The sequence below is a fragment of the Centropristis striata genome, chromosome 4 (genome assembly GCF_030273125.1).
Source record: "Centropristis striata isolate RG_2023a ecotype Rhode Island chromosome 4, C.striata_1.0, whole genome shotgun sequence".
NCBI classification, from domain to species: Eukaryota; Metazoa; Chordata; class Actinopteri; order Perciformes; family Serranidae; genus Centropristis; species Centropristis striata.
In genome coordinates this window covers 13176431-13204068 of record NC_081520.1, presented here as the reverse complement: position 1 = coordinate 13204068, position 27638 = coordinate 13176431, and the positions used below count along the sequence as shown (strand labels likewise).

Genomic DNA, 27638 nt, shown 5'->3' with positions numbered 1-27638 from the left:
GTATAACCTCCCCTGGGATACTTGTGAAATGATTGTTGGTTAACAATAAATGTAAGAATGGGAGTGTTGAGGTGTGTGCGTGCGTGCGTGCGTGCATGTGTGTGTGTGTGTGTGTGTGTGTGTGTGTGTGTGTGTTTTGTGAAGGGGATAATAAATTGCAAGTTTACAGTGGGTATGATTTCTATGAATAGTGACAAACAATAAAATATAAATACCACAGTGACAATTTATTTGATGGACTGTACAAAACCCAATTGAATGCACACAGTGTACAGCATACCTCATTCCCTAATTTTGTTATGTATGTCACAGTTTATTTGCTTGCACAAACCCAACTGTGTTTGCACTCTTATAGCTCTCTCGCAACCTACACAGCTAAAAGCCTTGTACTGTATACTTTCACGACAAGTAGATGTCTCACTTAGCTATAAAGCAGGCAGAGAAAACAAATGCATTACATAAATGTATACACTGAAAAATATAAGGATGACACATTTGAAAGTATGCAGGCTTTCATTATTAATACAATGTATGCCAGCGCACATCGCAAGATCCGAGATGATAGATATCATACATGGATAATACATCATATCCCAAAGATAAAGGTGTATAATGCAAATCAGTAAGAATATGATGTGCTTTTTTCCCTCTAATTATATTTTCAGAATCAGGTCTGGACAGCTGGCTCAGTAACTTAATACTCTTTATCCAACACAGTATTTATTTATTTTTGAAAAGAAGAAGAAAAATGACACATAGAATAGTGCTGTGTTCAGGACCATAGACATATAGGCTTACAGAAATTGCTTCTGGTCAAACAAAAGGTTTTCTGACCCTGGAATTTTTCCAATAACAGTTTTTTTGGTCACCAGGGGCAACTAAAACAATGTAAAGACAATGCAGATATATTCTTAAAAAATACAATACCATCCCTGCAAAAATTGCCTTGTCAGTTTATTTTTTGGGAGACATGTATATTCTCCCAGTTTCTAATCAAATTCCATATGAGATATGAAAGCTAACTTATGCAACACGCATACTTATTTTTATCCAAATCATGATCATTTTGGTGCCTAAACCAACTGTGACCATTTTACAATGTTTCGAAACGGATACCCAAACTCCCAAAAAATGTTGTCAGTTATGTGTTTAAAATGCAAATAAGGGTTTGTGTAAAAGCACTGTCTTTGTATTCTTTACTAACTTTCTACTTTGTGCAAAGCCTCATAATGTTGCATTCCACATGTTTCACACATTGATTTCAGCCATTGATTGGCTTTACATGGTCTGTTGGTGAAAAATCCAGTCACAGAAACTAACATCCTCACTATTATTTCATTATTTTAAAACGTTCCTTGCTCTGCAATGATCCAGTAGCCCAGTTATGATCGATATGAGAGATTTATCTTATTCACTTGACTCCAGTTCCTCAGTGCTGTTTGTAAGAGGTCAGGTCTCACACTGGTGTTTGGTGGCTCCGCAGCAAAAAAAAAGCCTTTCAGAGCGCAGTGGTTCGATAGCTTGTTAGTATGCCTGACAGTTTCACGACAGAGCCTGAAATGCAAAAGAAGACACTCTCATTCTAAATATAAATCTGTCACCTTTTAGGCTGAGTCTGGCGTAAGACTTGCAGAGCATGTGTACAGTAGTCTTTGCTGTTGTAATGGTTATAACTCACCCAGCCTGGTGTTCCTCTGGGTAAAATGTGCTTTTAATCTTTCTCAATGTCTGTGTCACTGATGGATGTTGAGGGAAGTCTCGGCTTAGTGTGTGTCTCTGACTGCAATTATGCCGCAAGAGGAGCAGGCAAAGTTCAGTTCAGTTCAACATTTGGAGGTTGGAGAGCTTACACAGCTCGGATAATCATTAGTGAAATCATGCAGCTCACCTTCAGTTCACCTCCATGAGCCCCAGTCTTGACAGGATTGGTGGCATCAGATAGACGTGTTTTAACATTCAGGGTTTCATCGTCAGGCATACTCAGAGGATCAATCAGAACCTCATAGGGGACAGCCGGGTGTTTCCATGAAGAGGAGATGTGGACGCTCCAGCTCTCAGATTGTCCAAAGGTCCCTGTGGACAAAATGGCAAATTTTTCATTTTGATGTTTTTCCAAAATCCGCTGCATGGAGCTGAAGGAATGTGACAGAGTCAAAACTGCAGCTTCTTAAAATGTCACAATGTCTGAATCTATTTGAAATCATGTCTCTGCAGCGGTGCCATACTGTGCGGCGCACCTCCTCCAGACACACAGGAAAACTGAATCTTAATCTTAAGTGTTATGAATCAATTTGCCATTTTGTCAATAACTATTTATTTAAAAACTGCAATTATATCAAGATGTAATTTTATTTCTTCCTGGCTACATTCTCTCAGTTGCAAAAGCTGATGATCATTAACTTTGGAATACTTTGCAAATAAAAATTATGTTATATACAAATAAAAAAAGTATCTGCTTTTTGCCCAGTTATCTTAAGCCCTAGATGCAGTTTTTCAGTAGGTGGATAGCTAACTCCTGAGTCATCAGATACTGTCACGGCCATCAGCACAATATACCAATGGACAAGGCACCCTTTCGTGTCCTTATGAGATGCACCAGGCTTTCCATTATCACCAGTATAAACCCATCGAAGGCACTATTAGACCATTAACACAACAGAAGTGATATAAAGAGCGTAAGTGTGTTTAGGGTGTTTGGGACAGGAGTTGATGGGAGACCGTTGTCAACCTGTAAATTAACTTCCAGACGTAGATACATACATATGTTCTGAGTCACCTCTGTCAACAACAACAACAACAGCATGCAGTGTGGAAGTAGATGTTATTAACCCCAGCTTGATTTTTTCCAGAAGCTGAATCAAAACATTTTGTTGCCTACCGTTAATAATTTCATAAATAAGGACGTTTATTTTAATGCAACAAGCTGAACCTGACATGTCGAGAGCTGACACAAAAGGGTTCCCTGTTGAAGTTGAAATATTTTTTTTTGGAGAAACACAGTAGAAATTTAGAGTTGCAGTGGTGCAGCTAAGGAATAGTTCAATATTTTGGAAAATACGAGAGTTGGATGACAAGTTTGATACCACTCGCCTTATGCATTAAATATAAAGCTACATCTCCTGAAATTCCCAGGTTCACTGACAATTTAAACAGTCTTTTAGGTAGGTCTCTGCCTCCCTATGAGACTAAATGGCCTTCTCAGAATTTAGTTTTAGTATTTTTATTTCGGCGATATTGTGCTTCCATGGTGCATATTCCAAAATGAGTTTGTGTTTTTACCAACCAACTGTCAACCTGGGGCCGGGTAGTATAATAGTGTAGGAGGACTGGTTGTTTACAAGCTCTCTACACAAAATATAATTAAGCTGCCATGTAGTTTGTGTGCACTGTACTTGATGGGTACTTGAGGGTGACAGGGCACACATTCAGAGTGTGAAGTAGGGGGTACCTCAGTGGGTTAATCATCACACTGAAATGATCATGCCCACGAAAAACAGCATTTCCACCTTCAGCACTGCACCATGATTAATGTCATTTGCATGAACATTAATAATGACTGGAAAGAGGGGATTGACAGATGCGAAATGACACCCACCTATGAATTCTCCATGTGCGCTCCAAAGGCGAACGGTGTAGTCAGTGGATGAGGTAAGCACCACTTGATCATTGTCAACAATCTGCAGGCTGGACGAGAATAAAGAGACATGAGATGAAATGAGAGAAGGCATTTCTGGCACAATGCTCTAAATCATCCACTCTGTTGGTACGTCTGATGGCAGATGCACCCCGGGCTGCATCTCACCTATACTGATCGTCTGTTTAAGGCCTTCCCACACACACAGTTTCCTCTGTGCTTTGTTTGTCTACTGCAGCAGGAGGAAGTACCGCTGCTGCTGCCACAGACGCCTCAAAGTGAGAATGATTGGTTCCACTAAGGATGTACCCAAGGGGACTTTTAAGTATACAACAAGCTAAACGTTAAGGACACAACCCAAAGTCTAATTGCTTGTTTGGCTGCAGTTACCTGATATTTTAAAACTTAAGACAAGATTAATTTGTGACCAAAATAAATCATGTTGTGTATTTCACATACCCAGTAATTGTGCTGGTGTGGGCACGCCAGAAGTTTTCAGCTGAATGAATGTGAAAGAAAATAAACATGAACACACAAATATCAGGGTGGAAAGGTGGAAATGGGTAGAAAAAAAGCCTCTAACCTTTAGGTGATTTTTGCTCAGGGACAAACTTCTCCATGTTGTAAACATAGACGTAACCAATTCGATCAGCAGCGTACAGCAACGTGTCCTTGTCTGCTGTAGCCAGTTTGATAATCTTTTTATTGAATCTAGACTGCAAAATGAGAATGAAAATGAATAAAATGCTTCTTTTCAATCACAGCACTGACATGTCACTAACTATTCAGATTCATTATTTGGCGACGGTTGAGTAATATTTCCTTTCCTGCAGACAGACTTAATACATTCCCCAGGATAATAGTCCTCTGCACATATTCTGATATAATATATCATACAAAGTGTGCCTGCTAACAAATTGTAGAAACTAATCATGAAGAAGCAAAATAACATGAAAATAAAAGCACCTTGAAATTGATATGTGCCAATGTTGCTAGGAAACAAAACACAGGGATATAGCAAAGCAAAAATGCTGTTTAAAGGGTTTTGTATGGGTCTTTAATGTACAATTTTAACATTTTTATAGCTTGAAAACACAAATTCTGCTTTCTCTAGGAAGATGTCGTAGACATGTACTTTTATTTCAGCTTCATGCCCTTCATCCACCAACATAAAGAACCCCTGCTTTGCATTATAGCTGCAAGGAAAGCACCTGCTGTTGTTCAAACACTAGAGCCAAGCAAAGAAACGTACTGCACCACAAATTATACCATTTAAGCAATTTTGTAGGTAAGAAAAAGTGAAACCATGGTTTGATATCAAAAAGTGAACTGCTGAGTTAAATATCTTACAGCTTTGAAGCTGCCCACAAATCTCCCTCCACTGAGCACCTTCCAGAGATTTATGCAACCTTTAAAAGAGGAAATAATTAACGTGTATTGAAAGACATTTTGAAAGGTTGTAAAACGCAATCATGCGATGTAATTAGTGCTGTTCACGACACTGACCCATGGCTCCAGACGACAGCAGCGCTGTACCCGAGGAAACCTGCTGTAACTTGGAGTTCTTTAAGAAAATGATGCTGGGAACGCTTGTATCCAGTCCTGTGTAGCAGAAAAAATATCCAATAAATGCAAAGTTCTGACTGTTCCGAGTGTTTATTTTATATCTTGCTTTGCCCCACCTTCAACATTTTGGTGTTCTGCTAGAAGAGGGCTGACAAACCGACACTGTATACGTCCAGAAACCACGTTCCAAACTATAATCTCTCCATCATAGCTGCCGGTGGCCAGGAGAGATGGGGGACACTGTGCCACACAAAGGATGTCCTCTCTATGGCCATTTTTCTGTGGGAAGAATAAAATGGAAAGTATGAGTCTCTCTAAAGGACAGCAGGATAAGAAGTTCAAAAGTTCAGTCAGGGTAATTTTTTATTTCCATTAGTTTCCAGGTTATGAAAGATTCCTGTCTTTGTTTGCACATAAAAGATTCAGTATGTTACATTTCCTATCACTTCAGTATGTTTTTAACCAAATGCAGAAATGTGTAAAAAGCATTAAAATTATCTGTTACACTGGCAAGGAAAGTGCAGTTTTAAAACCAAACTGTATCTTCTAACAGATAAAGCACGATATGGTACTATAGAACCTTTAAGAAAAGAGCTCATTTGTTTTTGTGCCGGAACTGAGATAAGAAGCTGAGTTTAGCATGAAAGTTGGAAACAGGAGAAAACAGCTGGACTGTTTCATCTGAAGCAGAAAAACTGAAAAATCAGGCCAGCTAGCACCTCTAAAACGACCTTTTTCACGTGTCATCATGCAATTGAATGGTTGTTATCAGCAGTTATCGTCCTTACAGCTTTGACTTAGTACCACCAGAAGCCCATTATCAGCCCATTCAATGACCGATCACATTTCTGTTACATTTTACTTTACTTTATTTTCAGTTTCTTTATGTTTAGGCAAACTATGCAGTTGAGTTTAGTTTAAAAAGATCATGGTTTGGATTAAATACCTTATGTTACACACTGACTGTACATTATATGAAATTAACTGCGAAACCTTTATCTTTTGTTTCACACTTTAAGTCTGCCAAAGAATGCAAAGCCTGGTCTCCTGGGTGGAAGTTCTGTATATAAGGAGCTCTCGACCACCCTAGCTTTCCTCCCTTGTGCGAATGCTTTTGCTGCTTATATGACATCACGACTAAAACTCACTAATTAACTTGTTTCTTTAGTCTTTGCCACTGACAGCGCCAGGCAAGCTGTTTCCTCCATTTGGCTAAGCTAACTGGTGGCTGGTAGCTCACATTTATTAAACATTTTACAGACACAAGAGTGGTATCAATTGTCCCATCCCATATAGCCAATTTCCTACTATTCTAACTGTAATTTAGAAATGATCAAGGAGTTTGCATACCTCACATAATTACTAACTGAAGTGAGGTCAAAAGTTGCTAGTCTGCTAACATTAAGGAAATGCCTTTATGAAGAGCTAATGTGTCCCGTTGAACAGCTGAGAGAAATCGTGGGTGGAAGATGTTTCAACTATGTATGAATGTATGCCATGTATTGAAGTCTTGCTCTTTTTTATAGTACTCTGGCCAAGTGTGTCACACATTTTGGATAAACGACAGAGTAGATGTCAAACCCCTGAGCGGCCAGACAAGCCAGACATTACTCCTGCCACTGCACTCCTCACTGATACAAAGCAATTCATCTTGTGCTTTATGTTCTTCTTGTTTTCTGTCACTGAACTCAACAGGAATATTTTAGCTTGGAGCGATGCTGCCAACAAGAAAACTGTACACAAATCGGGAGAAAACAGATGGCATTTTTGACTTAGGCACTGATTAGCGAACTTACTGTAAAATATATTCCAAGCTCAAGCGAAATATTTAGCTGAACTGGGCCATGTTTTTAAAATATTAATGAGATGTAAAACAACACTGACCATCTGGAGGAATACTGACAGTGAACCCAAAGCTCAGTGGATTAGGGAAAGAGACCAATATATATAGAACAACCCATTGATCTTCCTCCCCCAGGCCATTAATGAAAAACAATTTCAAGAGAGGGCTCTATAGATAATCAAAGTGGTCACTTTTCTTACTGGCCAATGTAATGCATTCTTTCTGCTCTGTTAATGGGTCTCTTTGGGGGCTGAGTGTAACCACGAGCCATAATGAAAGAGATGGAAGGGGACTCCGCGTCACCTCTGACAATACATCATACAGCCTTAGTGAGAATCAATTTTCCCTCCCACAGCACATATATATAGAGAACAGTGCCCTGCTGTCAGAGGTAATCTGACCACTTGATACAGGGGACTGAGACTAAACAGCTCTGAGGGCAGCTGATTGTATGAAATAATAAGTGTGATTTCACATGTTTTTAACTTGTTATATTGTAAACTATGTGTTATATTGTTACTTGATTGGTTGTCATGACATTTGTCATAGATATTGATTGTGATCAGACGATTCTTCTCAGATCCTTTTAACGTTTGACTTTTCCTCTAGTGTCACCATTAGGTCAAAATGTTAATTTGTCCTATTCTTTTATTATTTTGACCTAATACATGTAAAAACTAATGACAACCCTAACAGCCTCAGCTTACTCTGACCAGTGGTGGAAGAAATATTCAGATCCCTTACTTAAGTAAAAGTACTAATAGCAAGCTGTGAAATTACTCCACTACAAGTAAGTAAGCAAGTAAGTCCTGCATTCAAAACTTACTGAAGCAAAAGTACAAAAGTATCAGCATCAAAATGTATTTAAAGTATCAAAAGTAAAAAGTACTGGATTAATAAACTATTGGATTATTATTTTTGGTGTTTATATGTAAGCAGTGTTTACTTTTCTCAAGATAAGGCTCATTTTAACCACTTCATATACTGTTATGAGATTTAAATAAATAAATAAAAATGTCTAATCACTTTAAATTGATCATGTTTTTATGCTAAATCTCAACCTGAAAAGTAACTAAAGTTGTCAGCTAAATGTAGTAGGGTAAGAAGTACAATATTTGGCTCAAAATGTAGTAAAGTAGAAGTATAAAGTTACATAAAATTGAAATATTTAAGTAAAGTACACATACCTCAAAATTGTACTTAAGTACAGTACTTGAGTAAATGTACCTAGTTACATTCCACCACTGACTCTGACTCACCAGCTCTGACTGTTACTATAAGCCTACCATTGGTTGCATCTCTCACATACTATTTAACTCCCCTTCTGCTATCTCCACTATCATTTTTCAGGGTTACTGTCCCTGCATCCATGGCTTAACAGTGCCCAAGATGACTGTGGATTGTTTAACAGAAATACAAACAAGCCAGAGTGTTTTTCCCCCCAATAGCAGAATAATAATGGGTGCAGCTAGACTTATCGAGATCTAGGCCAATATATGCAAGTCATGCCTCAGCCGTACTTTGTGTTTAAATCTAATTAGCAAATGTTGAGTGTAGTTAACATTGTGCCCGCTAAACATTTGCATGTTAGCATACTGATGTCAGCTCAAGCATCAATGTGCCCTTCATACAACCCAGATCATCAATGTGCCAGCAGCTTATTACCTATATTCATGTTTGGTGTTAGGCAGTGACCTCTAGTAGCTGTTGTAAGGAGCAAAGGAAAAAGTCGGGTGTATAAAGAGTGACAAAGTCCCCGTGGGGAAGAGGTCAAGGTGCACTTGCCCCCATTAAAAAAAATGGCAAAAGTGCCCTTCTTGGATGACCCCATAGTAGATAAAACATGATAAAGTGCAATCTAAGGTGCCCCTGAAATTAAGAAGATGTAATTTTGAGAAGTGCTGTATCAGCTTGCCAATGTTGAACAGAACCGTCACATATGTCATTTTTAAAGTAACTGGCAAATTAGCGGTCGTTTAGGCATGAGGGTGTGTTGTAAAACCTCACAGAGCTGCTATGTTTGCTGTAGAGTCTTGCTTATTGATATAGCAAAAGTTGTTTGCCTGACTTTCCTACCTTTCAGAAGTACTGTAGTCTAAAGGTCGGGTAATCAGATTAAAATTCACAGTCCGCCAAGTATAAATCCTCAATGATGAGAAGCAGAATCCCTCAAGAATATCAATGGTGTCAGCAACTATCTGACGTGCCTTGGATTATAAAACTGTGACATTTTAGAGGATCACATAATCTGCATTTTTTGATGTATTGCTTTTGAATATACAATGATCAGATGCCTCCACTTTTGTTCTGCAACAAATACAGATCAATTTCATGCACAAACAAAAATATGCGAAAGAAAAAGGAAACTACAGAGGATAAAATATTGATATTACCCTATAAGACACTATGGTAGGAGTGCATATAGTATTGGGTGCGCATGTGTTTGAACTGAGTCAGTGATAAAAGCAGCCTTACTTTTCAGTGAGCGCTCAGACTCTGTGGAGCAGAGGCTGTCATAAACGACAGGTATACTGACAGGTCAAAGCTTGACTGCACTGGGATTCAGACACAAAGAAAAGCTATGTGATGTGAAGACATTAAGAATGATCTGATCTACACTATATAAATTAGTGTATACAAAGTATTGGCATAGGGAGATGGGGAGAAACTAAAACACTTAAAACATTTAGTAGAAATTGTCAGAACTAAGAGAATCAGAACAAGGAAAGGGAGGATAAAAGCAAAGCGGGGGGATGGAGTAACTCGCTATGAGAGGTTTAAAAAAATATATCTGCAAGCAATGCTGCACAGTAGGGCAGAGATCAGGGAGGCTTTGTTACCCGTCTTTCTCTGAGCTTTCCAGCCAGTCAGCAAAAACGACTCTTTGGACCAAAGACAACACTGTCCTCCGTGTGTCTGTGTAATATGAACACACAACCAGTGGGGAAGTTTTACCTTTCCAGCCCTGAAGGTGCACCAGTGACTGAAGCAGAGTCTGAACACAGCTGGCCAGGCACCTCTATTATGTAATGCACAATGATAAGTTAAGCAGTGTTTTAATGTTGTACAGCAGAGCTCATTTAACTTTTTTATACTGCTGGCTATTTAAATTTGTTCAATACATCATAAAGTATGTTTTATATGTAAAATCTCCTTTAAACTTTAAATTCTTTAAACCATGCCTTCTAAAAAATATAATGGAATAAAAATCCAAATATTTGTCTCAGATTAAAAGCATAAACAGACAATAAACTGTGAGTAAAATGTAAGTAAATAATACCTAGTTTCCACCACAAATGCATCATTTCAAAACATATTTTTATAAATAAAAATACACTGCAGCAACACCATTACTGCCATGATTACTATAAATAGATGAATAGGTGGTAATTGAATGAGCTGGTACACATTGTGCACTTTCCTGATGTGTTTTTGATCTTGCATTCAATTCACAACAAAAACACCCAGTTTGACCTTTTGTCACTTTCCACACAGATAGCTGTGCTTTTAAGAAAAGGAAGAATAACGATTGGATCTATCCAATGTTTCTACCGCTGTCATCTAGTCTGCCTGAAATGAATGTCTCAGGTGGAATACTAACTCTCACAACTTGAGCTTGTTATTATTTTGCAGTGCCGCAACATTTTTCCTCAAAGTTAGTGTCAAGACAATTTTGTGGTCATTAATCACCAGGTCATCCTGCCACGAAGGCTGCGGCCTCTGGACATGATGAAGGTCCTCAGGTATGTCCTGACAAAATACAGATGCACAGTCAGCAAACAGGGCGTTTTACTGCTCAGAATGAATGCATTTTGTTATGTTGGGCTCAGAAAAATAGCTGGTAGAAGATCCTATTAGCACATTAAAATTCTCATTAAACAGACAATGACAAGAAGTGTCACCTGCCATGCGGCAGAAAATGTGCACGCTTCTTTCTGGTTTTATAATGAAATTCAAAACAGGCTATATGGCATGGGCAATCAGGATTTTTCTCCTTTTTCAGAATGGAGTTCAGCTGGTAATGACAATGTAAACAAATGCAAATGGGATGCAATACGATGGTGGGATGGAGGAATAGGAGAAATAATTGGAATGGGATTTATAAAACCCAACTAACAAATAATACCTAGAACTCATGTCTTTTGTACTCACTGGGTAAATGTCAATCTTCCGGTCCCGGCCAACAGACATCACATAGCTTCAAACACAAAATTGCACAAGCTCAACATTGTTTAAAATTCATACTGAGACGGGAACAAAGTATAATTTCAGTACTCACAAATTCCTGTGAACTTGGAGAAAGATACAGTCGCACACTTCATGACAATCACCATCTACAGGAAAGATTGAAAGTGATGCCTGTGTCATTTGTACAGCAGCTCATTACAACCTATTATGTTTGAGTTTAGCAGCGACCTCTAGGGGCCACAGTAATGATGACGGACACTGTTTGAACAAAGAAAAGCTTGTGTTTTGTTCTTGTTTTCTTATTCTATTTTTTCTTTGTACATATTTCGATACATTTAACATTGAGAACGTTAAGAATACGTTTTAAGTCTGTAACAGACTGACTTGTTTATTGTGTGAAATTGCGTATTGTCCCTTTACGAGAGCGTACCTTTACCATTTTGCTTTGTAAAAAAACTTTAGTATTGAGGCAGTGGAGCCTGTACTAGGTGTGAAGTCACACCTTTTTCATACCGTGTCCTGTCCTGTTTAATTTATAATATCCAGCAAGAGGATTCTGTGGACTTACCTGCTCGTGACACACGAGGAATAAATATTGTTTGTCTTCTAACTCTACAATTGACGTCAAGTGGATTTTGTAAGCTATCTCAGTGGGACATGTGTAACTAGCTTAGTCGCCTTCTGCAGTAACAGACACCAAGACAGAAGTGACATAAGGGATTAAAGCAAAGGGCAATCGAGGATACAGAGTATAAAGAACAACAATGTTCAGTTAGGGAGGGTTGGGGGGCGGTGTAAATCTAATCTGACCCTCCATACTAAAATGAGAGCCATGTTGTTCGAAGAAACCGACAACAGCACAAACAGAGCATTCTATTTCTGTATGAATTACCAAACAGTTGAGCTAAAACATCCACAAAGCTTGGCACTCTGCTGCTCCGTCTCCTCAGACAGAGTGCCCAGTACACTCTGCCAAACATCCGGTATTTATGCATTTGTTTAACTTTTTCAATGTTGAAAAACTACAACCATTGCATTTAGTGATCAGGGCGTGTTGATCTTCTATACACATTAAGGGTGCTAATTTAGGAAATGCCCCTATGGGAGTATTTGACGGAAGCAACAAATGACCTATGTGGTTGTATGGTTTGGAGGACTTGTTGGGTTAATATAGTATTTCAAACTTTTTGAGGAAATGAAAATGTACAATACATACCCTTCTTTAGTGTCTTTAGACACTGACCATTGTTGAAGTTCCAGATCTTCAAACAACCATCTTGTCCGCCTGTGATGAGTCTGAAAACACAAGAACATACTATAGTGTGATGTAGCAGTGGCAAAAATATATGAAAAGTGAGCCATTTCACAGGATGCTTCATGTGTTCTACCTCCTCCCTTTGGGGTCAAAAGCCATGCATGTGATGGCAGAAAGATCATGTGAGCCACCAAACTCAAAAACCTCATGCCCAGTGTCAAAATCCCAGACTTTCACCACCTGAAACAAATCATATTTTCAGTAAATTGTACGGATAATATACGTCAGACGATATGATCATGTTCCTGCTCATTTCTCAGTGCTAATGTAAAGTCGGGTCATCTGTGTGTGAAATGCTTTAAAGTACCAATTTACTCACAGATCCCTCAGTGCAGCTGACAACTTGACGAAACTCCTCACTGTACCCGCAGCACATTACAGGCTCATTATGTGAAACAGTCAGACGGCGGTGAATCCGTGGCCTTACAGAGGCAAAGGATAATAAAAATGAACGAAAGGGAGATGAATATTAAGGTGCTCCAGTCAACTCTGCAGAAAAAAACCTTAAAATCTTTATCTTTTTGGTGAAACTGAGATGTTTAATCCCTCAAAAGCAAAAACGTTCAAAAGCGTCAGCTCTTTTCTTTTTTCTTTTCAGAATTGCACAAACTATCATTCTTAAATTAGCTCAGTCTGGGAATATTTTCAAAATATCTTCAGAGTAGATTGGATTCTATGATGAATAAAGCACAAAGGCATGACAGCCAACCTTATCTTCAGGGAGAGCACAGCCATACAGTCTGCTGCAATGTAAAAGGATTTCATAGCAGAGGAATAGGAGCATGCAGATATGTCACCGTGAATCCCGCTGGCTTTGGGGTCCGCCGTAAACAGGCAACACTGATCTTGGATATCCCAAATCTGAAATGGCAACAGGTGAAGAGGAATGGAAGAAATTCACATAATTTGCCCATATAAAAGAAATACAACACTCAAGAAATACCACATTACAAGTTCAACTATCCACTTAAAGTTCTGCCAGCATGCCTGCAAACCCTGCCAACTTTTTCCTTCTAGAGGCTGTAGCCGACTCGGTCTTAATCTTTGACCTAAAGATATCTGAAAGAAAATGGGTTATATTGGTATCCAAGAGTCTCCTCTTTGCTGATAATCGTGTGTAGTTTGGGGCGGAATTTTTCTTATGCAGTACAAAAGTGTTTTTTTTGTCTGTTGTATTTGAATATATCTGCATACTGCTGTTCCAAAACAGTTTTGGAAATGCATAAATTGGATATCACTGGAATTCTGAGACTCTTGTGGATTCAATGAGCCTCATCTTGTTTGTGTGTGATGATCTTAGTCCCCATAGCAGTATTAAGAGAGGGAGCATTTTTTTAAAAACTTGGCCTGGCTGTGTAAAATGACCTGTTGTCACATCAAGGATAATCACAGCCTCATGAAAATGAATTTTAAGTGGGTTAAACTGCTTTTTATACTGCCGTGTAGTTTAAGCTGTATTTAAGTATCATGTTTTATAAACTGATTATAAATTTGCATGTAAAATATAAATGAAAAGTATAATATTTCCTTTTGAACTGTAGTGGAGTAAATGCAGTTATATGAAGACTGTGTTTACAACATACACAATCACAAGAGAAACATGCAAAATGAGTCATGAATTACTTTTACTGTGCTGTCTGTGGAGACAGAGAAGACCTGACTGTCCTCTGCAATGATGCGGAGGTAGACGATGGGGGCAGAGTGACCTTTCAAAACGCCTGTTGGTTTCCTAAAAAGAAAAACAGAACAAAGAGGAGGTGGCCTTTTTAAAAATGAAATATTAACCATCTTTTTAAAAAGCTAACTGAATTCTGGTTTCTCACCCAGAAAAATGTGGGTTCCACATGCGTATGAGTCTGTCCATGCCTCCCGTGACCAGCAAGCTGTGCTTCTGACAAAGGTCAAAGGTCTTGACACCTTTGTCGATGGTGAAAACTGTCTGATCACATGCTGCACGCAGCTGTGGGGTCCAGCTCAGTTGGACCTTCTTGATCTTACCTTCATAGCAGGCTTCTCTGATCTCACTCAGCTGCTGCTCAGCGTCTGTTAAAGGCAGCACACAGCCTCAGGAAGAAGAAGAAAAAGGGAAAAAAGCATTATATTACAGGGTCATGCAACTGAGCATCGATCAAACATGCTTTGTGGAGCGAGGGTAAGCCATTATCAGAATAAATGACCGAGCTGGTGTGTGGACATGGCCGATCACGCACACACACGTACACACACGCTGGCATTGATTGGTGAATTTGTGATGGATGAGTCATCATGCGTCATCCCTCACAGCTCTCCTACCAGGCTGCCTCATGTTCAACACTGAGTTTAATTACTGCACACTGTAGAGTGAAAGGACTTAATACTTGTTATCATCATTTTCATCATTTATCATGTTTTATCTGGGTATTAAATCACAGACAGCTACAGAGAAAATGAAAGTGTAAGAACAGACAGATAGGTATGTTTTTGAAGTCTATGTTACGATGATGAAAGCCTGGGATTGTTTCTTATTATCCTGATGGTGCTGAACATCTGCTAAAAAAAAATAAGAAGCCAAAGAAAAACAGAAATTACCTATAACGAGTGAGGAAGCTTCTTCATTTGAGGAGGAGACAACAGCTTGAAAACTTTGAAAATATTTTGCCTAAAGTTAGAGAGAAGAGTTAGTCACTCAGTCTATTTCAGGATTATTTGTTCATAATGCAATATAGATGTATGTTTACACAGCTAGCACAGACATTGTAAGTTGCCACTTGGCAGAACTGAATTAATTTCTTTGTAATGGAAGTGTGCGTACACACGGAAAGGTAAAATGTCACCTGTGTTACCCAGTCCTGATGAACCTTCCATCTGACAAATGTCACATTCGGAGAGAGCACTGCATTGTCAGCTGCTATGTTGGGTATATTTTCAATCTTTGGTAATTTATTCCATAACCTATAAAAAGAGAGTTGAGGTGTATAATCAGGGCTGAAACTACTCACGTCACAGACACTTATATACAGTTCATAGTTAATATGATTGACAGGTAACTTATAGGAAGCAAAGGTATAATTTTCCACCACATCTCTGACGTTTCTGTGCATATATATTTGTCCTCCTACACAGCTTTTTATTTCAGCACTTAATAGAGTCCACACTTCGACTCAGACTTTATTGTCCCCAAAGGGAAATTCATGTCATTGCTTAACAAAAAACAACACCCTGTGATAACATATGTAGACGGATACATTCATCGAGATCTCTTATTTTCATAGCAGCTGGCATCAGACTTTGGCCAGACCAGACTCAATGGCGGAAGAAGTATTCAGATCCCTTACTTAAGTAAAAGTACTTATACCACACTGCAGAATTACTCCCCTACAAGTAAAAGTCCTGCATTCAAAACTTACTTAAGTTAAAGTACAACAGAATCAGTATCAAAATTTACTTAAAGTATCAACACTAAAAGTACTTGTTATGCAGAATGGATCCACTCAGAATGATATATCCAAATATATTTTGGATTATTATTATTGATGCATTTATTAAAACACGGTTTTACTGTTGTCAAGGTAGGAATAATTTCACTTAAAACTACTTAATAAATGCTGGAGGGGGCCACAATTTTTCATTGACACTACCATAGGGCCATATATAGGATCGTGCACATATGATAAACTGCAATTTTAAATATGTTTACAGTGAAGTAACTTAACATATTTCATGCTCAAATGCATGTATAGCATGTTAGTGTAAAGTGTAATTTCATCAGCAAGCGAGCTGCAGGACATGACTTTAATTTAAAGTTGAATCTGTTTTTTGCAGTTTTTTGGCAAGATTAAAGTGCTGCCTTTTCTTTATTTAAACCAATGCTTAAATTTTTAAATAAGTGTTTTTATTCTGTGATGAAATATCTTGCTAATTTTAAAGTTTTTGAATGCACTTTTAATGTGTTAATTTAACATTGATATACAAACGGCTTGAAGCAAATAAAAAATAACCACTGTCTTTTTTATCAGTGCAAGACCAACATTAATTGCAAGAAGTAATTTTGTGCATTTTTACACTGCACTTTTAAGATTTCATGCTCAAATGCATGTAGTTGTACTGAGGGCCACTGTTTTATGTTGTTGAATTTATAAACATGCGTTATCATTTTAAATTGATCATATTTTTTCATATTAAATCTTGACCTGAAAAGAAACTAAAGCTGAGGTAAAAAATAAAATATTTGCCTCTAAAATATAGTGAAATACAAGTGTAAAGTTATGTATGTGGAAATACTCGCATTGCAACAAAATGTACTGAAGTACAGTACTTGAGTAAATGTACTTAGTTACATTCCACCACTGACTACAGTGCAAGACAAATCATGAATCAATATAACATACATGTGCCTTCTCGGGTGGCCTGATCCCAACAAACCAAATGTGGGATGATGAATATGTTTTGTGGGACAATTTGAGACACTGCTGGTTTTAGAGGTAGTCTAAAATTTCTGTCTGGCAATCATCCATAAATAGCATCCGCATATTAAAAAATACATTTAAAAAAACTCTCTGGAAATTGCCTTTCACTCGCCACACCCATTTAGTAGTTTCAAAATGTGGGACATCACCTCAATATGTGGGATGTGGGACAGGTGAAAAAAATGCTCTAGAGAACCACATAAAGTAGGACACCTTGTTGCTTATACACTAAAATGTCAAAAGAGAACACTTTAGATTGTGATGCCACACTACTGGTTCAACACAATGACCTAAAAGTCAATGAATCTCACCGAAATAACCACTTTAATAGCCCAAAGGTTTTGACAGTCCATGAAATTAATGAATTGGATGCATTTGCAACTGTTAACAAAAATAATTAATTAATATAAACATTCAGCTACAGCTGCAAATCTCTATACAGTGGAAAACTGAAAATTCAATATGCACGGTTGCTCATGAAGTAGGAATAAAATATTTTTTACCTCTTTCCATGTAATGATTGTGACAATGTGATGTGGTTTTGACAGATAAAGTGTATATCTTCTCAAAACGTTATTAATCAATCTCTTCTATATATCACAATGAAAATGAAACCACTATTAACTGAGGATTGTGTCTGAAAACAAAATTATTCCAACTTTATGGGCGACCGTGTGTATAAACTGGAGACCAGAAATATTAGTTCCCATTGTGATTGAAGACAAAACATTTTTTCTTGTACTGCTCTAAAAATGTGCGTATCAAAGCTCAATGTTTCTTATTTTTGTGATTTTATCAGGAGTTTCTCATAATACAAAGGATAGAAGAAAACTGTGTGATGTTAGGCGAATCAGAAAGTTTGATTCAAGTGTGTTTTATTTAAAAACAGGCCTTGGCCTTTCAAAAAAAAAAAAAAAAATCAAGAAAAAATATAGAATAGAATAACAGAAATAATAGTCTTCATCTTATCCAGTTAAAGTTGCCCTTTCTTTTTACTAACACCACTGGAAACTACACATGTAATTGAGCCATTCTCACTCTGAAGTCTGACGTGGAATTTATTATAAAATCATACGATGGCTGCCACCGGTCACACTACTCAGCAGAAAGACTTAAATTTGTTACTCATCAGCACCAGCGCTCAGGAATAACAAATTTACAGCAGATGTATCTCACTCGTAGGCAATATTCCCATTTCTGTTTTCCACTCACAAATTCCCTTTGATCAGTCAAGAACATGATCTGAGAGGGAAACAAGAAAGTACACAAATCGGATTGGCTGCTAATGGTTGATGTTTCCCTCAGGCTCAGTTGAGGTTTTTAGTCACCCAGCTATGAAGGAAATCAGAGACTAATCACAGATGTAGCTGGCAGATTATGGGTAATATATACTGTACTGCCCTACCAAGCCTAACTGCAGTAACTACATTTTTGGTCAAAATTGAGTTATAACTCCTTGATGTGTCGATGGGTCAAAAACTCCTTGATGTGTTTTATCTTGTGACAAAGTTTTAGATTTCAATTTTGCTTCATTTCAGAGAAACAATGATATAAAAACTACAAAATCCAACTCAAAACCAAGCAGTAATTGCACTTACCATGGTCTGCTTTGGATATATATACTAATTTAAACATAAACATGATTGAAATTATATGTTTATTTGAAAGGGAAATTATTATATAGATAGTGATTAAGTAAAAAAGTGAGATAAAATCATAGTAAGACTAAAATATAACATTTCTTTATAATATTAAGTCTAAAATACACACATCTTTGAATAGAGTTGTTAAACACTTTTAAATACACTGATAACAAAATCAATTTGAAAATGTTTTATTGGTAGCACTTTACAAAAACCAAGTAAGTGATGTTTATAGATGGTTTATAAACCAATTATTAACCATTTACAAAGTGCTATACATATTTAATCTTTAAATGTTTTAATCCAATTTTTTTAAAGGTATATGAATCATTTCAAAATCATTAACATACTTTATACGTGTTAATAGGTGTTAAAAATGTTAAAATGAATGCAACTAAAACTATTAATAAACTATTAATTATAATTGAATTGTTTGTTAATGGTAAAGTAACTATTATATTAATATACCATCTATTAGCCATTTTTAAATGGTTTAGTTAGTTAGTTTAATTTACTATTCTAAATGGCCTATATACGGCTTATAAATGATGATTAAACATTGATAAACTATCTGTTTACCATTTATAAATTAGAGATATTGTAAAGTGTTACCAGTTTATTCACTGAAAACAAAATATGAAAGCTGAAAGAAGACAACAACTACTATTAGAACCTTTTACAGCAATGCAGTAAATACATTTTGGGGGTCAAAGGTCAAATAAATCATCATGATTTTTTAGCATAAAAATGACATAATCAATACATGTAAAAATAAGTGTCATATCACTAATCTACATATAATCAATTTGGCTGGCCAATTAAAACACGTTTAAAAAACTTTAAAACAGTTTTTTGTCAATTTTGTAGGGCAGTTGGGCAGTGTATATCAATGATACTCATTTCAAGGTCCGTTGGCCAGATTAAGCACTATGACCCGTTGATCATTTTTGATTTCACAATAGAAATAAAGAGATTGATAATGGGAATGTTTGTGTACACTCAATGTAAGTAAGGAGCCGGAGTGCATGGAAAGCATCAAAACACCTTACAGCCATGACAGGAGACAATGGTTCAAATAAAATGCAAAAAAGCTACAAATTCTAAAATGTAGATGCTTCACACACACATCTTCAACTCAGCAGCACAGAAGATCTATACAATCATCACAGTTTCAAGGTAACAACAAAGATAAGTGTCACCAATTCAGTATCCAAACAAATGGGAAATACTGTCGCAATTTCCCCTTCTGTTCCCGAGAACAGACGTGTTTTTTGCAGAACATTGTGATGTAGAAATCACCTTTGACCTTTTGCATATCATACAAATGTCACCACTTCATAATTTCATCCTATTATACATTTGTGTGAAATTGTGTCCGAATTAACATTTCTATTCTTGAGTTATGGCCGAAAATGTGATTTGTGAGGTCACACCAACCTTTACCTCTGACCACCAAAATCAAATCCGTTTATCCATGTGGACGATTGTGCAAAATTTTAAAAAATCCCTGCAACTGTTCGTGAGATATCACACTCACAGAATGGGGCAGACAGACAGAAGGACAACCCTATTTCAAATATAATTGCAGTTAATAAATGCAGTAAAATATCTGCTTTAACTGTCATACAGGCCTATTGTCAATAATACCTGTCAGTAATAATATTATAAATTGCGCATGGTACCTCGCTATGTTGTTCTCACATAATAATTCTGATTAACAATGTGTATGATGGTTTGTTGAACAATTGAAACACGAGTGAATGTGTGCAGTAAGTCTTTGGAAAAGCACAATTACCTGAGGGTATCTCCAACAGAGGATATTAAAATGATAGTCACACATCCCTGGAACACAAACACAAGAATTAACCTCTGACAGTATTAATCATGCAGAATATATTAAATGATTTTTGTTAGAGAAATTGCTCGGTCTTTAACAAAACGACCTACCTCTGTGTCTCCGTACAGAATACAACATTTATCAGGGCCAGTGTAGCTATGAGGAAAAAGATAAACCATTATTGTTGACATTTGAGAGATCTCAAATATGTTAACATGCACTTTTGTTGCTCACCCGTAGTCTAATGTCAAAGGCACTGTGTCTAGTGCATTGATCTGGCAATAAGGCTCCAGCGTGGAAAGCTCATAAAGCTGGATCTCTCTGTCGCTGCAACATGACAAATACACGCACAATAAACAAATCTAGAACAATCTGAGACCTGCAGTTGATCAATGACCTCAATAAATAAACCTTTTCTCATTTTACCCCGTTCCAATCATCAGCTTGTTGAACTCTGTCATTACAGTAAAATCACTTGCCCACTTTGACTTCCTGTTTGCAGGTCCTTCGTTCTGTGAATAATGAACAAAAATAATATGTTACAAGCCTTTCCTTTTACAAAATGCAATGCATAACCACAGGAGTTAGCCAAGTAACAGCTGTACAATTTGAAGTAATCTAACAGAATAGACTTCAAATACAGTAGTGTTCAAAATAATAGCAGTCCAATGTGAGTAACCAGATTAATCCAGGTTTTTAGTATATTTTGTATTGCTACATGGCAAACAAGGTACCAGTAGGTGCAGTAGATTCTCAGAAAACCAAGAGTTTGTGAGACGACCCCCAAACTCTGAATTCAAGCCACAGTACACAGTGAAGACAGTGAAGCATGGTGGTGCTAGCATCATGATATGGGCAGGTTTCTCCTACTATGGTGTTGGGCATATTAATCTCATACCAGGGATCATGGATCAGTTTGCATATGTCAAAATACTTGAAGAGGTCATGTTGCCTTATGCTGAAGAGGACATGCCCTTAAAATGGATGTTTCAACAAGACAATGAGCTCAAACACACTAGTAATGGAGCAAAATCTTGGTCCCAAACCAACAACATTGATGTTATGGAGTGGCCAGCCCAATCCCTGGACCTTAATCCAATTGAGAATTTGTGGGGTCAAAAATGCTGTTTCTGAAGCAAAACCAAGAAATGTAAATGAATTGTGGAATGTTGTTAAAGAATCTTGGAGTGGAACAAGTTGGTTGACTCCATGCCACACAGATGTGAAGCAAAAAACTAAATATTAGTTTAGTGATTCACAGGATTGCTGAATCCTAGAAACCAAAAAGTCTGTACAAAATAGTTTTGAGTTTGTAAAGTCAACAGCAGACACTGCTATTTTGAACACACCCCTTTCAACTAATTGCCCAATTGCACAGCCTTAAGAGCGTGCATATCACAAATACTGGGTCTTGTTGGTTTTATGAGAATCTACTGCACCTACTGGTAAATTGTTTGCCATGTAGCAATAAAACATATACTAAAAACCTGGATTAATCTGGTCAGTCACATTGGACTGTTATTATTTTGAACACTACTGTAAATATTTGTCAAATGTTAACTTTGAATTATGGACGACATCCATATTATTGTCTGTGCATGAAATAAGCATGAAATATCTTATTTTGCTCACCAATAGACCTCCAGTTTTGTCAAGAAACTATTAAAACACACATCAGTGAAGCATATTGTTGCGCCAGCTGTCATCTTCCTTCATTACGATGAAGATGGCCATTGTAGTTTTTTTGTTTGAAGTCATTGTCAAATACACATCCTGTTGCTATAAATATTCACTACAGCACCAGGTATATTTATCAGTCACTAAAACATTCCCTGAAAAAAGCATGTAGATTTTGCTAAAAACTACAGTGGCCAGCTGTTTTTTTTAACGACGGATCCTTTAATAAAACATAAACTACATATTTGCAAGCTGTTTTTAAAAATTTGTGCCAATGGGCTTGAATATGGATAGATGGACTTACTCATCGTTGGTTTTGGTCTTTTCAAAGGATTTGTTCTCAATAAGAACAATATAGATTGGCACCAATCCTTAAATCATGGGTCTCAAACATAGACTGTAGGTCTCAAACTCGCAGTTGTGGCCCTTGTGGCGATATTTTGTGACCCTCACCTTGATATGAAAGTTAAATGTGAGTTTTATATGAATGGCACTTTACCGTGTTGTGTGTGGAAGGTCCCTTTATTCCGCAAGCTTTGTTTCACTTGTTTCTATGACAACGTTAACAAAAAGAAAGGCAGCTGCTACCGGACAGTTTATTATCTGCCGTGTTGTTTTTTAATTTATTTTATATAATTTTGTGTCTTTTTTTGGTAATTTCGTGCCTTTTTTGGTAATTTTGTGTCTTTTTAAGTAATTTTGTGTCTGTTTTTGGTAATTTTATGTCTTTTTAAAGTAATTTAGTGTTTTTTCAGTCATTTAGTGTCTTTCTTTTGGTCATTTTGTGTCTTTTTTTAGTATTTTTTAGTATTTTTTTGGGTCATTTTGTGTCTTTTTTGTATTTTTTATTGGTCATTTTGTGTCTTTTTTAAGTAATTTAGTTTTTTCTGTCATTTTGTGTCTTTTTTTGGTAATTTTGTGTCTTTTTTTTGGTCATTTTGTGTCTTTTTTAAAGTAATTTAGTTTTTTTCCTGTCATTTTGTGTCTTTTTTTAGTAATTTTGTGTCTTTTTTGGTCATTTTGATACTGCCTCCAGCGGTCCCCGGGTGGTTTGAGTTTGAGACCCCTGCCTTAAAGTGTTCATATAAATGTACAAAAGGTAAAACATACAAACATGTGTTTGGTCTTCAGCGGATTGAGTTCAGGGCTCCAGTAGCAAACAACCCCGTCTTCTCGCACTGTGACGATGGAGCCATCAGGCGTGGCGTGGATGTTGGCGATGGGGACGCCATGACATGACGCCTTCATGGAGGCTGGCAGAGTGAACGCCACCTGCTTACTGCGTCTGGCAGTTTCCTGCTTCTCTTTGTACTCCTGCAGCATGTGTGTGCAGAAGTGGCCCTGCGTCACATTACTTGAAATTAGAACTGTGAATGTTGATATGCAATGCTAATATTTTATGATATTTTATGATGATCATAAAGTTGTTATTATATGAGCATGGTTTGGCTTTCAGAGATGGGGAGACAGAAAGACAGAATGTCTTTGAGCAAAAATAGATTCTGTCTTGATTCCTACTATTTTCTACATTTTACATGGGTATATTGATCTAGAAATGATTAAATCATGCTTTCCAAATGAATAGCAGTCTAATAAAAACAATAGGAATGATGTGTAGTCGCCGGAATATTAATACATAGTTAAAGTCCCAATTAGTTTTTATTGTTTATTACGACAGATAAATGTTGTTTGTGCATCTTTACCATAAAAAAACATTAGTCCTATTTAATGTTTAATATTTGATTAATGTCCAATTATTGCATACAAATAGGATTTTAAAAAGTGAGGGGACGTGTCTTCTTCATCACCAGTGGAAATTATACCCTTGTATATGAGTACATAAAAATTAATGATGTATCTTTTGCAATTAAATGCAAACCACACTCGAGTGCTACACTAGATATCTGTAAATGTTTTTCTATCACTGCTTTATAAATATACAAAGTTTTTTCAGCTTCACAACCCATACAATCTATAAAAGTTTAATAATTATCCAGTGGAAGAATAATAAGAAAAATATACCAAAAGGCTATTACTTGAGAGCACAAGATAAATATGTTACTGTACAGTAAACTTGGGATTACAAAAGCTGATTTAGCCCAAATCTCTGTGTTCAGGTGACTTACAGTTACACATGCTGCACAAATCCAAACTGAATTACAGTTGCCGAAATGACCCTGTCACATTTCAGTGGGCTAACTTTTTCTTTATTGCAGATTCCTGGTCCAAGCATGCATGAATTGTGTCATAACTAAGGCAATTCTCCTGGATAAAAAGGCTGCATGCTCCATAAGGAACAAATATGAAAGTCATCTCACCCATGAAATCCTGCCTTGGCCTGAATAATCAATCTTCTTAAATAAGCCTTGAATCTGCGCATTGCTCTGTGAAATTCAAAGAACAAAAGAATAAAGAACAATGACACTTACTGTAAATTAATCAGGTAAATGCAAAGGCTTCAGTTGCAAAAAAAAAAGTGAGACTCAGAGAACACAGAGATGAGAGAAAGTGAGAGAGAGTAAGATATAAAGAGAAAATGTCACACTGTCTTACTGTCTTAGGCAAACCCAAACACTTCTTCACTATACGCCCAAAATTTTTTGCATCAATGGATCTCAAGCCGCCTGTTTCAAATTCCTTCACAAGAAAAAAATACCGTCAAATATTCCAGATGTGAATAACAGTCATTGTGTTTTTAAAAAATATGCAGCTATACAGTACCTCAAATCCTAGTTTTAATTTCTGGAGGTTGTCGAGTGATATCGTCTCATCAATCTTATTGGAGAGAGAAAAAACTGTGACATTATATTCTGACATGAGCCAATTAATAACAAACATTTTAAGAAAAGGCCACAATGCACAATGATACTATAAGAGGTAAGTATAATTGGCAAAAATGCTCCTTCCAGTTATTTTTCACTCCACTCAAAACCACTCACCAGGCAGTTCACAAAGTCTGAGTGCTGGAGAGGAAATATCAAAACAATGTAATTATCTACACATATAATTAGAGCTCCACCTCTGAGTACTAATGACGCTCTGTAAAGGCCACCACAAGCCATCACCCGCTATGATATGTCGCTGCAATGCTTGCACAAGGCCAGATGACAGGCCATGCTCTCTGTGCTAATGGCCTCTCTTCAATTTGGCACGGTTTCCTAGCAACGGGTCCTTGATCCATGACACTCTTTGATCTATCATTAATAAATAATGGGGATAAACAGCCTAATTCCTCAAGGATGTAACTAGAGTCGAAGTTTCCCCACGGTATCTCCTGAACTGCAGAGATAATTGTTTTATCAGTCAGAGTGATGGAAGTGCTGAAAGTGTTCACATAACCACGACTGCTTTCCAAATCCCTTTATTATAACGGCATAACTTTGAACTCCTGAGCCTGTTGTGTCTAATCTGTCATGGCACATTGCTTGTTACATTAAGCAGGAGAGTGTGACTGACATCTGCAACTTCAGTCGGTGCATTTGCACCAGCCTCCTACATCAGTCCATCAATCCTGTCAGCTTGAGAGCTTGGATTTGAATCTACTGGGGTCCTTTTAAATAGTTGGCTCAGCAACTATGTTTGTTTTACTTTGGCCTGAAACGTGGCCATCTCTGGCTCCGGGACAGATTGTCCTGCCCGCTGGGCTGTCAGGCTGCAAGTAAATTGATCATCAACTTGATTTAAAATGGCACTTTTGGCATTGACTCACATTCATTAATGCTGCTCACCGTGTGAGTGAGACTCAGCTGTACTTGACTTGAAGGAGAGTCTGTAAACGAATGATAATGTAACACTACAGTGACACCTTGAGGCTAAAAGTAGCGACTTCAAGCAAGATTGGGAAAAGATGCAAATCCATCATGGCGCTGAAATAATCCACACTTCTCAGATGTAGAGATTGATTAGATCACATTTACATTCCTGATTTCACTTTCAGATATTTGAAAACTGTACCTTGAGGCTGTGATTTGAGTCAATATTGTGGTGTTGTTGTCTCTTGATTTGAGCCTCATCTCCCAGTGTGACAGAGTGTCTTCTTCTGTTCTGTCTCAGCAGCTCTCTCACCACCCATTCAGGCTGCTCTTGTCTCTTCTCGCTGACACCCCCTCGTCTTGGTGCTGACAAGTCATCTGTGACTTTCTCACTCCGACAACCTGTCCCTGTCCTCCTGTCCCCTGTACTCCACAGCTCAGTGAGGATGCTGGAGGATTGGAGATGTTTTGATCAAAGCATTCACTGTTATTATAGGACACTGTTATTATGGGCAAATATTAAAGCCACAGGACCCACGATATGATATCATCATGATACTCAAGCCACAATATGATATTATTGCATTTTTAAACATGTTGCAATATGCTGAGTATTGCGATAATGTATATTACTTCTTATTCCAACTACATATTATGTCCCCTAAGGCAGGGCTTCCCAAACTTTCCCATGCCAAGTATAGCATTAGTGTCAGGTGGGGACACTTCTGTTGCAAATGTTTTTAAAAAGACATGTTTCTTAATATATTTTCTTTAGTCTTTAGTCATTCATGTCTTAATATTCAACTGTAATATTAACAGTAAACATATTTTCTTATTAAATTTTACTCCTTTGTTGGGCCCATTTATTCATCATTCAGTGTCTTCTGTTATAAAATACATATATTAAAAGACATATTAAAAACCATATATGAATTAACATAGACTATATCAAAGTTCCACGACCCCCACTTTGAAAAACCCTAAAGAAAACTTTGTCAAAATCTGTTTAATTTGATTTAATACAAAAAAAATATTTGTCAACTCATCACTTCAATCCTTTTTATTGCAGCAAAATTGGATTATCACGCAGATTAATTGTCATTAATGTTGCATGCACCATCTTAACTGGATGCAAACGTGTGTAGATTACTGTGCAGGTATTTTGAAGAATGCAACTTGTACAAATATGGGAAATTAAATTATTGTTAAATCAAAATTAAATAAAACATCTCAACTCAACACTATCTGGTGAAAAAAATGATGTAAACATATTATGTAGTACAAATAAGTTGAATTTGTACTATACTATGTTGTATAGATTTATTTAAATATTGCTTTGGCACTCAGGTCATTATTATAAATCAACATTGTCACAAAAAATAGCAAGTAGAAACGAGCCATGAATCTGTTTAACCTTAGGAGTGTGATTGTAAGTTCCAGGTGAACAGACTTCCTGTTTTGTAACTGCCCCGTGCTGCCACAGATGGCAACTGAAGCACCAAGACAACAGTAAACATTTTCTGAACATGACAGAGAATTAAAGGCAGGGCCTAAACCTATATAGTCCCATAATCCCTTGTTCATTCATTAAAACTCTTAATTAAATAGAAACAACATGCAACAAGACTGTTTCCAAAACTGGTAAGGAGAGAAACAAAACAGCAGATTACCTGGTCACATGTTTGGTTTCTAATCTTCCTGAAGCTGAAGAAGAGCGCCTTTTATTCCCCAGTGGCAT

At 37.1% G+C, this 27638-nt stretch overlaps 1 protein-coding gene across 1 annotated transcript; it reads right to left on the bottom strand.

Annotated features, from left to right (window-relative positions):
* Window positions 1–156: 156 nt before the first annotated feature.
* wdr95 (WD40 repeat domain 95) lies at window positions 157–27638 on the bottom strand. The gene is made up of 30 exons (XM_059332088.1): window positions 27571–27638; window positions 26103–26349; window positions 24870–24923; window positions 24702–24785; window positions 24481–24532; window positions 23259–23515; window positions 20898–20983; window positions 20706–20798; window positions 20582–20627; window positions 20430–20476; window positions 15360–15477; window positions 15115–15184; window positions 14370–14610; window positions 14170–14275; window positions 13256–13407; window positions 12866–12968; window positions 12620–12726; window positions 12448–12527; window positions 11323–11377; window positions 11196–11241; window positions 10734–10793; window positions 5317–5479; window positions 5141–5236; window positions 4985–5043; window positions 4218–4350; window positions 4094–4133; window positions 3596–3684; window positions 1889–2073; window positions 1679–1780; window positions 157–1554 (listed from the first exon to the last, which is right to left on the bottom strand). The coding sequence occupies exons 1-29, from the start codon at window positions 27636–27638 to the stop codon at window positions 1712–1714; spliced, it is 3006 nt and encodes a 1001-aa protein (XP_059188071.1). The 3' UTR covers window positions 157–1554; window positions 1679–1711.